The sequence below is a fragment of the Gracilinanus agilis genome, chromosome 6 (assembly GCF_016433145.1).
Source record: "Gracilinanus agilis isolate LMUSP501 chromosome 6, AgileGrace, whole genome shotgun sequence".
NCBI lineage: Eukaryota > Metazoa > Chordata > Mammalia > Didelphimorphia > Didelphidae > Gracilinanus > Gracilinanus agilis.
Window position 1 is genome coordinate 124,917,378 of NC_058135.1, and position 18,464 is coordinate 124,935,841.

An 18,464-nucleotide genomic window follows, 5' to 3' on the forward strand; every position below is an offset into this window, starting at 1 on the left:
ATTAATCTCTCATTTCTCCACATTCTCCTCCTCTAATCTTTTCTCCACATAGCTGTCAAAATAGGATTCTTAAAATACAATTCCACCTAAGTTACACTCCTGCTCAAAGAAGCTCTAATAACTCCTAGTAACAAATATAAGCCTCATTTTGGCATTGCACATCTTTCATAATCTGGAGCCAACTTACATTTCCAGGCTATCTGCCCCACTATTTTTCAGAAAATTGACTTCTATACCACTCCATCTCCAACCTCAGTGCCCTCCATTCATCTATGTCTCCTTAGAGCATCCCTCACTCCTCATCTCTGTCTCTTGGAAAGGTCCTGGATCCCTCTAGTAAGACTCAACTTAAGAAGTAACTCTTGAGACAGCTAGGTGGCTCAGGGGATAGAGAGACAGGTTAAGAGACAGAAGGTCCTTGGTTCAGACACTTCCTAGCTGTGAGATACTGAACAAGTCACTTAATCCTGATTGCCTTACCCTTATTGCTCTTATGCTTTGGAACTGATAATATCGATTCTAAAACAGAAGATATGGATTTAAAAGAAAAAAAAGAAGTAACTCCTTTCTTTTCCAGATACTCAGATTGGAAAATGCTTCACAATTAGTAATAGCTTGAGTCTGTCTTAAATATTCTCCCTTAAGTGAACTCCAAAGCTGGGTCAAAATGAGTCAAAAGAGGAAATGTCCTCTCTTGGGTCATGCTCTAAGCTTAGACCTGTCCACTACAGGACCAGAATCTCTGTGGGACCCTGGCTGAGACCACTGAAGGCAGTGTGTAAATGGAATATCCAGTCCAACCATAATCTTCCCAATTTCTCCTTTTACAGCAGGCACTCCCTTTTCTTATCTTTGTATCTCCAATTCCTGGGACATAGTAGGTACTTAAAAATTGCTTGTTGGATTAAAGATATAAATCAGACTAAGTTGTAAGTTCCTAGAAGGCAGGGACTTGGCTGTTTTATAACTTCTGTAACCCTAGCATAAAGCCTAAAACCTCATACATCAGTCATTTAATAAATAGTAAGTGACTTACATTTAAGGAATACAGGGAACTATTGACATAAAACTGGGAGAAACTTCAAGTGAAAAATTACTACTCCACATTTTCCTCCACTTTCCCCTCTTTCAGGAAAGACTGCCACAGGGAGTTTATCACAGGAGGAAAATGGTGACATGGTCCATTTCTGTAGGCTCACGATTAAAGCAGTATTTAAAAGGAAGCCAATTTGCAGAGGTCTGCTATAAAAACAAATGAGCAGCCTTTGTAAAGGGCATTTGGTTCTATTTTGTTTTTTTTTAAGTACTTCTGGTCACAAAGAAGCCCTCAAATTCACCACCCTTCTCTCTTGCTTATCCTTTTTTCTTTCATTCCCCAACCTTCTTTCCTTTCTGAACCCTCTCCATTTTTCAACCTATTTCTCTTTTTTCTCCTCCAATCTCAGCTCCTTCCATTTTCTTATCCTCCTCTCCTTTTCTCAATTTCATTACTTATGTTAACCCTCTTTATAAAACTAATACTCCAGTCCCAAGTAATATTGCAATGGAAGCTTATAAAACACCAGATTTACTACCAACAGGCAATTATCCAGTTAATTATTCCTCAGCAATTCCTTTGAACAGCTTTGAAAATAGGGGCGTATGGGATGAACCATGCATCAGTCACACCCTGAAACTTAATCATGTTGCTAGATTATACAAATATCAGTGACTGGCTTACCATTGAGAGGATCACAAACCTGGAGCTGAAACAGGCATTAAAGGTCATTGAGTCTAAACTTCTCATTTTACAGCAAAAGAAACAGGCTGAGACAGCAAGCAATTTGCCCAAGGTCATGCTGCTAATATTTGAACTGAGGTTCTCCAGACTGACAATTGAGACATCACCATTTACCCAACAACCCCATCACCTCAGAACCATCTACAACCACAGACTAGCACACATTACACTACATAAAAGTTTTCCCTCTCTTGTCAATTTTTTTTTTAAGGAAAAAAAAGGACCATAATTATTTAGGCTGTAAATTATGTTCTAAAAATTACAATAATGCCGCCTCAAAGTTTCAGTGTATTTTATATAGAGTGGTGGTGTGTGGTTTATGACTTGCTCTTAGGTCACACATTTAACAGACACAAAGAGAAACATTTAAACTGAAGAAAGAAGATGTATTGGTCATCTTGGCTTGCCTTTCTTTGTACCTAACAGAGAGCAGTGCCTGGCACACAGTAAGTGCAATTTGCTTCCTGACTATGTCCAAAGCATACAAGGACGGTACTCAGCATCTGGGGGTTTCTAACATTGGATACATTCTACCACCCAGAGGGTGATTTAGGGCATTTTAGGGCTAGGTAACACCTGGAATTTTAACCAATAAATTTAACCAATAAATAGAACGCAGACATTGCTATTGGCTACGGTTATGTCCAACCACTAATGGAGTCTCTCTCAGAGCACAAGCCCTACTTCCTGCTCCTTCATTCCATCTTGGAATTCTCCAGCCCTTCCTGCTAGGTCCAACACTAATACTAACTAATCTTCCTCACAACAATACAGAGGTGCATCTTCCTTCTGATGGGTCTGACAGTGCACTATTCTGACCGTCTGTGGCAGGACAGATTGGTGAATACTTTAATTATTTCATCTATAGCTTCACTATAGCTAAGCTGACCCAAATGGCCCTTAAAATGCAATTTTGTTTTTGGATGAACGAAGAGTTGGGGTTCCTGACCCAGATAAATGTCTCCGGGGCCTGGAAGTAATTACCTTTCTCAGATATGCCCTTGAGAAACTGCCTGACCTTCACAGGCTGGAGTCTGAGGGAATAAATGGATGCATAGAAATATTGGTAATAAATAATATAATCCCACATTAATTTTCCTCATTCTCCACTTTGATTCACTGGGAGACACAGCCTCCTCAATCAATCACTAACTGATGTGACAATTATAAATTTCAGGATTGACTCACAAGGATACAAAAATATCTGGAGGTACTGCGCATTTCATGGAGGGCTTAACCAAAAGGTTTAGGTTTTTTTTCAAGTTTTAAAAAGCGTAAAAAGTGACTGACTAGGGGCAGTATCCTCTAGCAAGTAGGTCTTACAAAAAAAAATAATAATGGTACAGGGGGAAGAAAAGAAAGGATGGATAACCCATCTTCCCGCAGCCCCCATTTCAAGAGTCTCATGTAGCTGTTTGATTTCTAAGGACATCTACTACCATCATCTGGTCCTTGGGAAATCTTCCCTTTTTAAGCCTTCTGAAATCTGCTGGCTCTCAGAGCAATTTCTCTGGCAGGTCTGCTTCGTTAGTCCAGTCCAAATCACTGGTAGACATCTTTTTTTGCTAAAAATTCTTGCAAAATAGATCTTAATTCAATTTAATACAGTCACTTTACTTTTTGCTTTGTCAGTGATGAAAACTAACACAAAACTTACAGTTCTAATTTTATTAATATGAAGAATATCAAATTAGAATATCAAATTTGCACTAAAGAATTTGCTATATCTATGCTCCTTGATGTTCTTTTCTCTATCCAAACCAGGCACTTGATTTAGAAATTCCAATAAGAGATTGAAAGGAAAATTTAGAGGAATCTATATAAGGATCTGACTTTTAGAATGAGCCCTTCAACTGGGAAACCAGGAAACTCTGAACCTAATTTTTAGAACATGCTGAAGGCCTTTATATCCCAATAGAAACAATTATATCTGACATATATAATCCTCTGATTTTGTTACTTTCTCAAAAAATTTTCACTGTAATTATTTTCTCTAATTATTTACTTTTAGCTTCTCTGACATACTGCTAAGAATCCAATGGTCTTTACAAAAGGTGACTTCTATGCCTAAGTTTGGTGGTCACGTAAATTAATTTACTCAAAAAATTCTTATTCTACTCCAATTTTAGCAGCAGACATGGGATGAGATGTGTAACCAGATTCAGAAAATCATTCCAAATTGTATCAAAAATATTCAGTTATTAACCACTGCTTACATCTGTTTAAACCCTTATATAATTTGCTTGTATTGCAGAACATATTTTCTATGCAAGTGTTAGTCCCATATTAAATAACAAATCTAAGAAAAACTGGATGTCTCCTTGAAGTAACACAAGATGGACCAAAAGGCATTCTTCTCTGAAATAACTAATTGCACTAAAATTCTTTTAACACAGAATTTAACTTCACTAAAGAATAGAATTATGTCCTGGCTTCACAAATTTCTACATCATCTAATTATTTCCATACCATTCTGATACATTTGAAGGACCTTATTTTATACACAAATATAAAATTAACAATATTTTTTGAGATGAATTAATTCTTATCAATGGTGTGAAATAAAAGTCTGGTGTTCCAAAAGAAAAAAAATCACTCCTAAAGCAGAAACAGGTAGCACAATGGATCAAAAGTCAAAACCCTACAAAATATGTTACTTATAAGAAACTCACTTAAAAATGAGAGACACACATAGAGTAAAAACAAAGGACTGGAGTTAGTACTTAGGCTTCACCTGTCCAAAAAAAAAAGAGAGAGAAAAGCAGGGATAGTAATAATGACCTCAAAGTTAAAGCTAAAATAGATCCAATTAAAAGAGTAAATAGGGGAAATTACATTAAGCAGAAGATATGAGATAATGAAGCATCATCAATATATACACACTAATGTTATAGCATAAAAAAATTTTAAAGGAAAAGCTAAAAGAGTTACAAATAGAAATAACAAAGCTATAATAGCAGGGGAATTAAATTTTCTCCTTTCAGAACTAGATAAATCTAACCCCCTCCAAAAAATAATAAAGTCAAGATGATAAATAATATCTTAACTAAGCTAGTTACGACAGATATTTAGAGACAGGAATAGAAAGAAATACGTTTTTCTCAGCAGTACCTGGTACCTTTACAAAAACTTTACATTAAATGCAGAAAAGAAAAAACATTAAATGCATCATTTTCTGATCATAATGCAATAAAAATTATATTTAATAAAAGGCCATGGGAACAAAAAATTAATTGGAGATTAAATGACTAAATCTTAAGAATGAGGTTAAAGAACAAGTCCTAAAAATAAGTTTATAAAAGAAAATTATAATAATGGGGCAGCATAGAAAAAATCTATAGGATATGGCAAAAGCAGCCAGAGGAAAATGTATATATCTATGTAGCTATATCAATAAAATGGAGAAAGAGCACATAACTTAATTGGATACAGAATTAGAAAAACTAAAAAGAAAAATTAGACATTTCTAATTAAATGCCATTTTGGAAATCCTAAAAATTAAAGGTGAGATTAACAAAACTGAATGTAAGAAAACCACTGAATTAGTAAATAAAACTAAGAGTTTGTTTTGTGAAAAATCAACAAAGTAGATAAATTGGTTGATATATTTAAAATAGATAAGAAAATCAAATAAGTAGCTTAAAAATGAAAAGGCTGAATTTACCACTAATAAAGATAAAATCAAAGCAATTATTAGTAGTTATTTTGCCCAACTATATGCCAACAAATTTGACAATTTAAGTGAAATAGAAGAATGCTTACAAAAATATACTGCTTTAACTAACAGAAGAATAATATCTCAATAAATCTATTTTAGAAAATGAAATTAAACAGGCCATAAATGAACTTCCTAAAAAAAAAAAAGCAGAAGGTGAGAAGGATTTACAATTGAATACTAACAAACATTTAAAGATCACTTAATTCCAATATTAAATAAAGTATTTAGAATAACTGGTAAAGGAGGAGTCTTGCCAAATTCCTTTTATGAAACAAATGTGGTGCTGATATCTAAACCAGGAAAAGCAAAAACAAAAAATAAAACTATGCACCAACTTCATTTAAAAATCCTAAATAAAATTATATTACATTAAATTATTAAATTAAATTTGATGTTTTTATCATTATGGAATAATTATAATATTAGCCAAGAGACAACAATATGTCACAAAGATTATACATTTTTTTGTTTTTGTTTTTTTGTTTTTAAACCCTTGTACTTCGGTGTATTGTCTCATAGGTGGAAGATTGGTAAGGGTGGGCAATGGGGGTCAAGTGACTTGCCCAGGGTCACACAGCTGGGAAGTGGCTGAGGCCGGATTTGAACCTAGGACCTCCTGTCTCTAGGCCTGACTCTCACTCCACTGAGCTACCCAGCTGCCCCCCCCAGATTATACATTTTTATCAAACGGGATTTATCCCAGGTATGCAGGGATGGTTTACTATAAGGAAAACTATTAATACATAATAATACATATAATACATAATTAATACATAAACATAATACATAATTGATTACATTAATACTATAAGGATGATATTAGAAAATAAGTATTATTTTATTAGTTTAGAGATAAGAAGTAGAGAAGCTGGCTTGAGAAAGAATTGGAGTTTTAAATAGAGCTGAGAGAGAGTGTTAATTTCAACTGTTGGCAGTTGTAACCGTAAATTTGTAAAATTGTAAAATTTTGTTAGTTAGATCAGGGATGATTAGCATAGCCTGTGTACCACAGGAGAAGCGGTTTCTTGCAGAACCTGGGAGTTTATTTGGGTGGAGTTAGAATCCCTTAGAATTAGAAATCCTTTTACCCTTATATATATTTTAAATAAAAAGTTTAATTTTCTTAAACAAGAGTCTCTATAGCATTCCTTGCCCCTGACCCTGAAAGGAAGTTCATCTTTGAGCTTCACTTCAGTTACCACTGAAGATACTTTTGATAACATCTATCAAAAGTATCTGAATCAGTTTTGAACCTTTTATTTTCCTTCTATCTAGCTCGCCTATTTTTTATTTTTACAATACATAATTGATTACATCAACAAAAATTTAGCCAAAAAATCATGATTATATCAATAGATGTAGAAAAAGCTTTTGACAAAATGTAGCAATCATTCCTATTAAAAATATGAAAACATAGTTATAAATGCATTTTTCTTCATAATGATAAGAAGCATATACCTAAGACCATCTGTCAACATTATCTTTAAAGGGAATAAGTAAGAAGCCTTCTCTATAAGACTGGAAGTAAAAGGAGGATGCCTATTATCACCAATGTTATTTAATAAATAATAATATAATAATTACAACAAAATAAGAGAAGGAAAAGAAATTTAAGGAATCAGAATGAACAAAGAGGCAATAAAACTATCTTTGATGTTGATATGATTGTATACATGGAAAATCCTAGAGATTCAACTAAAAAATTAGTTTAAACTATCAAATAATTTTAGCCAAGTAGTTAGAAATAAAATAAACCCATCTAAATCATCAGCATTTCTATATATCACCAACAAAGCCCTACAAAAAGAGATGGTAAGAGATAATTTATTTAAAATAGCCACAGACAGAATAAAATATCTGAGAATATACCTGCCAAAACAAACCAAGGAAATATATGAACATAATTATAACATATTTTATGCAAAGTCAGATTTAAATATTTGAATATTGTTTGTAGGTGGGCAGTCATGGTAATAAAAATTATAATCCTCTCTAAATTAATCTATTTATTCAATGCCATTCCAATTAAATTACCAAAAATATTATTTTATTAAACTAGGAAAAAGAACAATTCATTTCAAAGAATAAAAGGTCAAGAATATCAAGGGAATTAAAGAAAAAAATGTAAAGGAAAGAGGTCTAGCAGTACCAGACTTTAAACTGAATTATAAAGCAGTAATTATCAAAATCATCAGGTACTAGCTACGAATAGAAAGATAGGTCAGTAGAACAGGACATATAAGAACATTTATAAATGATTATAGTAACCTCATCTTTGAAAAATGTAGAGTCAAACTTTTGGGATAAGAATTCACTATTTGGCAAAAATTGTTGGGAAAGCAGTACACCATTTACCAAGATAAGATCAAAAGGGATACATGACCTAGGCATAAAGGGACATATAAAAATTAAAAAAAACAGTTATTTAATTATGAGTTATTTAATTTTGTCTTAAAAGTACTAAGAAATACATCTGAGTTTATGCTAATAATTAGGTTAGAGCAGTGGTTCCCAAACTTTTTTGGCCTACCACCCCCTTTCCAGAAAAAATATTACTTAGTACCTCTGGAAATTAATTTTTTTTAATTTTAATAGCAATTAATAGGAAAGATAAATGCACCTGTGGCCATCACCGCCCCCCTGGATCGCTGTAACACCCATCAGGGGGCGGTGGTGCCCACTTTGGGAATCACTGGGTTAGATCAATATATTATAAGCCATTGCCTGAAAGACTGTTTTCCATAGGAAAAATTATAAGAAATTGATCTGATGCTGGCAGGGAATGGCCCCTAAGAAGTCCTTGAAAGTTTTCACAGAACAAATTGAAATACATTGAGTCTATTTTTGAAGATCACAATAGCCAACATTCATATCACGTTTGATACAGAGAGGGGAAAGGTAAGCACTCTATCCCCAGAGCTCCTTAGAACCATTCTGGAAGATGGTTTTAACTACCAGATGCTTATCCGAGGAGTGGAAGTGTGGCTTAATGGGTCAGATCAATTGCCAGAGTCCAGCACTCGGTGCTATTTCTTCAAATCTAATTACTTCAAATTTTTAGCAAGTTGGGAGGACTTTGCTATGTTGAAAAAAATTATTTTTTAATTTGTTCTTTAGCATTTATGTCAGTCCTTAAACAATTAAATCTATAATCCAGGAGAATTAAAGAAAAGTTCACTTTCCTTTCATTTAAAATTAATAATTTAAAAGCAACAATACTTTCTAATACTATGACTTATCACATTTATGTTAGGCTAACAAGTTACCAAGATAAACTCATTTGGCCTAACACTTTTTTCTTAATACCAAATATCAAAGTCTGACTTACCATAATTGCCTCATTAAGAATAAAACCAAAGTAAATTCAATTACAACTGGATCAATATTCTCAAGTGATATCATACAGAAGAAGCAAGTAATAACTTTAATTATTTAGCACCATTCTTTGCAAAGTTCTAGTATTGCATGCACTTCTTAAGGCCCCAATCTTCAGCTAATCTAAGGTCAAAAATTTAAGGTGCTTATTTCTTGTACTAGGCTCTATTTTACCATAGTTGCACACTTAAATCCAATTCAAGCTCAAGTCATCATCTTGTGATGTCATTGGTCCTCTTCAAAAAGGAAAGATAGGGGCAGGTAGGTAGCTCAATGGAATAAAAGCCAGAGATAGAGATGGGAGATCCTACTCTGATCTCAGATACTTCCTAGCTGTGTGACCCTGGGCAAGTCATTTAACTACCACTGCCTAGCCATTACTGCTCATCTGCCTTAGAACCAATACATAGTATTGAGTCCAAGAGTTTAAAAAAAAAAAAAAGGATGAAAAACAATTTACCAAATTCTCCTAATAAAGGAAAGTCCTTAAATCAGGGAAATATTTCAACCAAATTAAATCTGTTTTATAATTAATATAATTCCTAGCTCCCTGTATCTTTTTACCCCAAGCCATTCAAAGAATGCAAACACATTGTCCAGACCCTTATTTGAGAGAGGGGAGGAAGACAGGACAGCTTCAAATTCTCTTCCTCCTCTTTTTTAAAGCTTCCTTTTACCTGCTTGATTCCTGTATTCTCTATATTCCAACTGTTTCACAGACTAGCTTCACTCTAGTGAATTTACTCTTTATATATTATTAAACAAAATCAAAGACTTACTAAAACCTTTGCCATACCAGCAGTACAGTTCATTTCAACTCAGGTGATTCCTTTTCACAAACTTAAATACTACTACAAATTTTTTTCCTGATTTATTATAATTCTAGTATATTTTGAGAATCAGAGCACCCCAAAACTTCTTTCATTCTCCCAGAAGGGGATAGAAACCTGCACTGCTCATTCCTAATCCTAATACATTAATTTTGTGGGACAACCTTCTCAAAAATCCATTAAGATGTTTCTAGTAATTAGAAAATCACTCCCAGAAGGGAGGAGTTCTGTCTTCCAACCTATAACTGACTACAAAAAAGAAAGGTAGCCAAATTAACACCCAAGGGCTGCTATATCACAAAACATTTTTCTGTTCACTCAATCTTCACCTTTCCAAATCTGGAGAGGACTAATAATAAGAAAGTTGCCCTTTGCAATTTTTAACAACATTAATTTTTAAATTAATTGCATTTAGAAAAACTTTATCATTTGTTTTTATTTGTTCTTTTTAAATTTGTTTTGTTTTGATTTTTATTTGTTCCTTAGAACAAAAACTTACTTTTATAATTATATTAGCAGAAAACCAGAGAACAAGATAGCAAGACAGTTTGGGGTATCCTAAGTCGGCCTACGAAATCTTGTTTCTGGAGTTCACAGAGGGATTTAGGCATAAGGAGAAAAGGTTGTTAACATAATCAACAAACTTGAGTTTGGAAATCTAACTAAACCTGAATTTACAAATTAGTGTTCAAGACAGTTTTCCAATTAAAGTCTTAATCTTAGAAGCAACCTCTCTAGTTGCTGTTTTCCTGAGTTAAATTAAAATTTCTCTCCATACTCAGCTAAACTGGTGGAAAAACTGGTGAAAAATGGTTGAAAAGAGGGTGTGAAGTGAGAATCCTGGAGAGAAATTGAAGAAAAGAAAATCTGTCTTTGAGATTATCCCTCCTCCCCTTTGTGCTTTATTATTCTTTGGGGATCCCATCCCTACCTCTATTCTTAATCCTGAAGTCCTGGTTTTTTTCCTTTCTACAATTTTTGAGCAATACAGCCCTAATTGCCTTCCCCCCCCCCCCCCCCGTTCTTCCTGGCTTGGGTATTCTTCTAAGACAAACTCTTCATATTAAAAAAAAAATAGTTTCAATGTGACTTAGGGGACTGCTACCATTCCAACCTCTGCCTTCCCCATTTATAGGACCAAAAAATTCTAGAATGGGTAGGGGATCATTAATTAATGCCCAAGTGAGACTGGGTGATGTACACTTCAAGAATTAAAGGTACAGAGGATAAACACACACACAAAGAAGGGGTGGATAAATTATATTGTCTATTCAGGGGGCCCTAGCTGATAAACTAATGGAGGCGGTTAAGTCTGGGGACTATCTTTCCTCTTAAATGAATTAAAGGGATTTTGTCACTACTGGTGCCATGGGTGACACTGCCAAACCTCTTTCCTCTCTTCATTATTTATCTCACACACACACAAACAAATTCTGCTCTATGAATTTTTAAAATCTCCTTAATGACCTTAATTCTGAGAAAGAAGGAAAATAATTCAGCAGGACCTCACTGGCTAGATAATACAATTTTCTCAATTTCCCAAAATTATGGAAAGCATATTAAGGACCACTCAGCATCTTTGGTGGGAAAGCAGGATTTTCCTCAGCCTCCCAACCCTGAATGGCCTCCTCTTGTTTGTTTGTGATAATTAGTACCTCAATTTTTAGTGTCTTCTTCAAAAACTAAGCCTGATTACCTTCAAAGGTTCATCTCCCAATCCTGTTTGGAAGATTTTCCTTGAAGAATTAAACCCTCTAAAGGTCAGCTTAGGAAATATACCCAGGGTTTAAATATTGCTTTAATTATTTAATTTAATTTAAATAAAGGTTGCAACCAAAAATCTAAACACAGAGAAACAGAAGCTCTTTCTGATAAAATCTTGCTCTTGTTCTTTCAAAAATAAAAGAACAAAATGGCACGTTCTATTTCCAGAAGATCTAGACCAGGCTACCACTCCGTTTGAAATATTAGTTCCTCAACAGAATATGACTGGAGCTACCCTTCTGGCTTAATTTCCTTACCCTCTCTTTTGGGGGTGAGGGGATGGGGAATGCTTCTTTGAAGGATTAAAAAGCCTGATCAGGAAAATTCCTTCAAAGGAAATCCTATTTGGTATATATTTCAAACAGGTATAATACAACAATGGAGCATCTAAGAAAATACTCCTCTTTTTTCCCAATCTCTCAACCTAAGTTGGGGTAAGTCCCAGTTAGAAATGAGGACACAAAACAAACCCACAAAATTACATGCCTACCCTTTCCTGGAGAAGATCTGACTATAGAGAGAACACTGATGCACAATGGGATTCCCTCAATCAGAAAGCTCTCTCTTTGGAGGCCAACTTATCCTTCTTGGGCCCGACAGAGGAGAGGGAAGTTTCTGACATCCTTTTTGGGTGTAGAGCTCTTACTCCCTATCCTAGATGAGCCCCCAAAACTGTAAAGCACCCAGAATTTTAGCCAATAAAAAAATGAGAGCATTTCTCAAGTTTAACACTGTTGCTTAAGGAATGCAGACCTAAATTTAAATTAAGACTTTAATTTAAAAAAAAAAAAAAAGACAAGTCTATGGTGTGCCTCTCAGAGGAAAGACTTTATAAAACAAGATGACAATCTTATACCAAAGGTGGATCTTCCTTCTTGGACCTCCACAGCCACCTTGATTGGTTTAGCTCCTCCTCTGGTACTTCATCTATAACTAGGTTGACCCACTCCTTTGGGGCACTTAATGGCATTTTATTTTTGGATAAACAAAGTGTAATGGTCCAGGCCCAGGTAAATGCTTTAGGGCAGTGATGGGCAGACTTTTTAAAGAGGGGGCCAAAGGAAAGGAAATGCTCATCTGTCAGTCCATTTCTAAGGCAACGCTTTTGCAGTTTCATTGTATTGTATCCTACTCATTGTATTCGTCAGATTAGGAATAATGTCCCACCCAATGAGATAGAAAATTTCAGGGGGCCATAGTTTGCCCATCACTTCCTTAGGGGGCTGAGGAGTAATTGCATACTCAGTTACACCCCAGAGAAACTGCCTAGTCTTCAGGGGCTGGAGTTTGAGGGAATGAATGGACTCATAGAAATACTGATAATATATAATAAATAAAATAATATAATACAAATGGCAATAAATAACCATTAACTTTCCTCAACTGTATGGAGAAGCAGTACAAGACAGGCAGGAATCAATAAGTGAATGTACATGATCGGGAGAAACAATCATCACCAATGAAATCATAACTCCCTTGAAGTATCCAAGTTACAATGTTTTTTTTTTCTTTTAAAGGTCACATTCCTTTATAATTGTAACTCCAAATGAAGTCATTTTTTTTTAAATCATGAGGAAAGCAACCTTTCCTTGCTCACATTCCCATTCATTTCTCCAACTCTCTCATGGATTTAACAATCATCTCCATAAGGACAGACTTCCAAATCTGGATCTCCAGTTCCATCAGACATTTAAAATGGAAAGACCAGAGAGGTTTCCAATTTAAAAATTCAAAATTAAACTCATTTTTCTCCCTAAACCTTAAAATATCAATTTTTCAAAGTCATCATCACCATCCTTTTAGTTTTCCATGCTTTTTCTCATCTCATTCATCCAATCTATTGCCAAATCTAACCATTTTATATCTCCATGGCATCTCAGCATCTAAACCATCCATACCTTCCTAAGTGGTCCTTAGTCTCTCCCATCCCATCATAAGGCATCTTATCCTTAAAATAAACCAAATTCCTCATCTCAAGCTATCGTTCAATAAGCATCAAGCTCTTTTCTGTGTTCCAGGAATGATCTTTTAATTCATTAATAATAATATCATTATTAATAATGATTAATAATAATAATTAAGGATAAGATCCCTTATGCTAGATCTCTGGATGCCAAAAGTCATCAAGCGGATCTTGCCCTGTGAGTCTTCTAATCAATCAGCTGGGTGTTTTCCTATTGCCTCTAGGATTAATTATAAACAAACCTATTTAACTTGTAAATCATGTCATGACCCACCCAGGGCGGTCTCCACAATTTGTTTATCTATTCCCCAATTGAAAGGCATCCTCTCATTTTCCAATTTTTTGCCACCACAAAGCACGCAGCTATGAATATTTTTGCACAAGTCTTTTTCCTTATTTTGGGGGGTACAAACCCAATAGTGGTTCCATGGACATTATTCTGAGTCAACCGAACCAGCCTTCTCTCTTCCCCTCCCATCCACTTTCCCTTTTTTTTGGTGGAAGTCCTCCATACTTATAAAGATTCCCACCTTATACCCCATCATAGTCCCTTGGTTCTCTTTCTACATGAAGCTTTCTTGATCCCCTCAACAAATAATATCTCTCTCCCCCCACCTCTTAAAATGAACTGCTTTGTTTTCATTTGTACTTATTCCCTTTACAATTATTCTGTGTAAATTATTGTCTCCTTGGGAATAAGGGCCGTTTCCTTTTTTAATACTTCTATCCCCAGCCCCCTGCATGATGTATGGCACAGAACAGGAGTTAATAAAGTATTATTATTATTACTATTATTATTATTATTAAATTAAATGGGGCAGCTGGGTAGCTAAGTGAATTGAGAGCCAGGCCTAGAGATGGGAGGTCCTAGGTTCAAATCTGGCCTCAGACACTTCCCAGCTGTGTGACCCTGGGCAAGTCACTTGACCCCCATTGCCTATCCCTTATCACTCTTCTGCCTTGGAGCCAATACACAGTATTGACTCCAAAACTGAAGGTAGGGTTTAAAAAAAATTTTAAAGAAAGATCATACCTGGAACATAGAAAAGAACTTGATGCTTATTGACTGATAGCTTGAGATGAGGAATTTGATTTAAACATCTCCCAAAAAATACAATTTACAGTTAATTTCGAGTATCACTACCTATACCATCAGAGTAACTATTTAAAGTTCCAAGTATTCCTAGAAATATTAGCAGGGACCACTAGGTGGCAGAGTTTGCTTAACCCTCAGCTCTTCTAGAAAAAGCTTTGTTACGCCAGGGACTGCCCAGCAGATGGCGCTGCGTCATCACAATTTCCACGTCCAGTCCTGCAAACAGCCTAGACCCCGGTGTGGACACTTTTTCTCGGTCCTACAATACGCGGCACAAACAGCGCCGTTTAAGAACGCTCGGCTATCTTATTTGCGGAGATCCTAAGCGGCTACTGAATGGCTGGCGCGGTTCTTCTCTTACATTCTGAATGTTGATCTGCAGCTCCATCTTGTAGTGGTTGAAGTCTTTGGCCAGCTCATGGCCCTGATGGTAGAAGGTGAACATTCCTTGAAAGAAGGACAGCATCTGGGAAACACACACACAAAAAAAGTCCTTGTCATCACAGGAAGGAAACCCTCCTCGTCCGGAGACTTCATTCAAATAGGTTTTTTTACTTTAAAAAAAGGGTGGGGAGTACATTGGAGAACCAGGAGAATGATAGAAATACAACTATAAAATATGCCATAAATGAGGAGGTAAAAAAAAAAACCACTAAAAGGCCATAAACATGGGTAAATCCTACAGAATGAGTGCGGAAACACACCAGCTGAGAAGGGGGAGAATAGGATACTGCCAGACGGGATCATTTGTTGAGTTGTACTGATTAGAGTTCAAAGGGGGAAGAAATATCAAGAAATAACTACAGTATTTTTAAACTATTAAAAAATAAAGAAACTGCAAAAAACTAAATTCCCTCTCTCATATCCTTCTGTTACCTTCCACCACCCCCAATAGAGCCATTATTTGTATTTTTTTTTTTTTAAGAATAAAGACTAGTCGGGATTTCATTCTCTCTACCAGCATAGGTCAGTCCCTTCTTTGAAGCTTAAATTCTTCGAGTGCATTGAAAAAGGTTTAAGGAACTTTCTCAGGATCGCCTAGTCAATGGATGGCTAAGGTGAGACTTAGATTCAGTTCCTCCAAGCTTGGAAGCCAGGTCACCCTGCTGCATCTCACTGAAAAGAAATGGTCTAGAACCAAAACTTCCTTATTATCCAAAAAAGTCTTAAATAGGGTTCTTAAAGAGTTGGGAAAAGCTGGATACCAATCATTCCTCCAACATTCACCAACCAAATGAACCTAACTCGAAAGTCACTCACCATCTTGGAAAATATGTTTCCCTCACCTAAAAAATGGGGATAAAACCTTAAGAAATGGCCTGAAAAAAAAAACCTATCTTAAGATGCTGAAAGATGCACACCTATATCTTCTTTTAGATTCATCAAACTTTCAGAATGCTAAAGCAGTGATACAAAGGAGAGAATCGGGGGAGATCTGAAAATCTGAGATCTAGTCCTAGACCTTGAAGAAGTCACTATTTCCTCACTGTCTTCACTTACAAAATGAGGAGGCTAGAATAGACCAAAGGCCTTAAATATGAAGAGTTCTATAAATTCAACTGACCCGATAGTCTCATTTTGCAGATAAAGAAACTGAGGCCCAGAGAGGTTAAATTATTTGCTCAAAGGCATGAACTCTCCACAAGGTGCTCCCCCCCGCTAAAGCCCCCACACTACGTATCCCCTAGTGCTTCCCTTCACTTTGTTACCTCCTTTTGTGTTTTGTTTTTCCCTTTTGACTATAAGCTTCTTGAGGGCAGGAATTGCCATTATTATTATTATTAAGTTTTTACCAGGGCTTAGCACAGTATCTGACACATATTAAGTGCTTAATAAATGTTTACTGAGTTGGATCTTGACAATGGAAACAGCCCAAAGTAGATGGAGAGTAATGAAATTCTGGCAGTGATCTCTCCCATTTTTAATTGAGGACTACTGAAGGAAGTCTATGTCTGATTAAGTCAGAGGCAATGATTTAAACTGGTCTAACAGGCACATTACATCAGCATTCTTGTCCTCTTGTCAATGACATCCTCAAGGACAACATCAATTTTGGTCACAGTGTTGACCAAAGTCCTGGGTTGATATATCAAAAACTTGTGATTTTTATCAGTGTGCACATATCTTAACAACACAAACTAGTGTGGCAGAAATAGCCAGGGATTAGGAGTCAAAGGATCTAGGTTCAAATCCTCATGGCTCTCTCTGCTTCTTACCCCCTAAGTGACCTGGGGCATGTCACTTAATTTCTCTGGGCCTCAATTTCCTTATCTGCAAAACAGAAATGCTGGAAGAGATGTCCTCAAAGGTCCTATCCAGCTCAATATCAGTAATCCTATGGCTATGGCCAGAGAGGAAGAGAGGAGGAAGAAGGATGAGGGAAAGAGGAAGAAGGAAGGAGAAAGGATGGAGGGAAGAAGAAGGAGGTACAGGAGAAAGGATGGAGAAAAGAAGAAATATGAAGAAGGATGAGGGAGGAGGAAAGAGGCTGGGAAGGAGGGAAGGAAGAAGAGAGGAGGAAGAAGGAAAGAGAAAAGAGAAAGGAAGGGAGAGGAGAAGGAAGAAGGAAGAAAGGAGAGAAGTGAAGGAGAAAAAAAAGGATGGATAAAAGAGGAAGGAAGATGGAAAGGAGAAGAAGGGTGAGGGAGAATGGAGGAAGAAGGAAAGGAGGAGGGATGGGAAGAAGGATGCAGAGAAAAAAGGAAAGGGCAAGGGGAGAAGGAGAGAGGAGAAGGAAGGGAGGAAAGAGAGGGAGGAGGAAGGGGGAAGAAGAAGGAGGAAGAATGGAGACAAGAGGAAAGAAGATGGAAAGGATGAGAAGGAGGAAGGAGGAGGAAGGATGGAGGGAGGAGGAAAAGAGGAGGAAGAAGGAAGGATGGAGAAAAGAGGAAGGAAGGAGGAAAGGAAAAGATGGGGAAGGAAGAAGGATGGAAGGAGGAAGAAATGAGGAGGGAGGACGGGGGTGGGAGCAGAAAGGAGGGGAGAAAAGGGGGGAAGATGTTTATTCTGCCTCTATTTGATTCTTCTTTGTACTATACCTACATTCATGTCATATTCCTCTAGCTATATGAGCTAAATACTATTTATCAAAGTACCACCAGTTCCTTGGAGGTTAAGCCTAAAATATCAAAACTACAAATAATATCCCCATTAGATTTTAAATGCTATTCTGAAATTCCTTTATTGGAGGAATTAGGCATTTGCCATAGGTGACTCACACTACTATATTTACTTAGTAATCTGCCACAAATTCCTTCACCTATCATTGGGCCGAAGAGAGCATGAAAAAGCTCACCAGCTGTCAGGATTGGGTTTTATTTCCCACTTGTACTTTAATTATAACAGTGCCAGGCACATCTTAAATGCTTAATAAATGCTTATTGATGAATGTCAATGAATTGTAAATCCAGATGTTTGTCAACTCAATATGGTTCTGACACAGGAAGTCCTAAGTTGGATTTTGGGGAAACAGACAGCATCAAACCCCTCACTGCTGGGGCCAGCTAGGTAGCTCAGTGGATTGAGAGTCAGGCCTAGAGACTGGAGGTCCTAGGTTCAAATCCAGCCTTAGACACTTCTCAGCTGTGTGACCCTGGGCAAGTCACTTGACCCCCATTGCCTACCCTTACCACTCTTCCACCTAGGAGCCAATACACAAAGGTTAAGGGTCTAAAAATAAATAAATAAACAAACAAACAAACAAACAAACAAATAAATAATAAGTAAGTAAATAAGTAAATGAATGCATAAATAGATAAATAAATAAATGAATGAATAAATGAATGAATGAATAAGCCCTCACTGCCTTCCAGAATCTTTCATTCTGCAATTCATTCTCTCCCTCCCTTCCACCAGCAGCCCTTCCCAGCTCCTCTAAATTGACTTTCCTCTGATGATCTACAAGTAGCTTGTCTATACGGGCTGTCTTCCTCCTTAAA

General features: G+C 36.2%; 1 protein-coding gene across 1 annotated transcript in view; it reads right to left on the minus strand.

Moving 5' to 3' along the window:
- Window positions 1-18,464, minus strand: part of ARHGAP10 (Rho GTPase activating protein 10) — a 373,337-nt gene that overhangs the window by 193,388 nt on the left and 161,485 nt on the right. Inside the window, exon 7 of the mRNA XM_044681696.1 lies at window positions 14,888-14,992. Within this exon, the coding sequence (XP_044537631.1) occupies window positions 14,888-14,992 (105 nt within the window). The remainder of the gene's footprint in view (window positions 1-14,887; window positions 14,993-18,464) is intronic.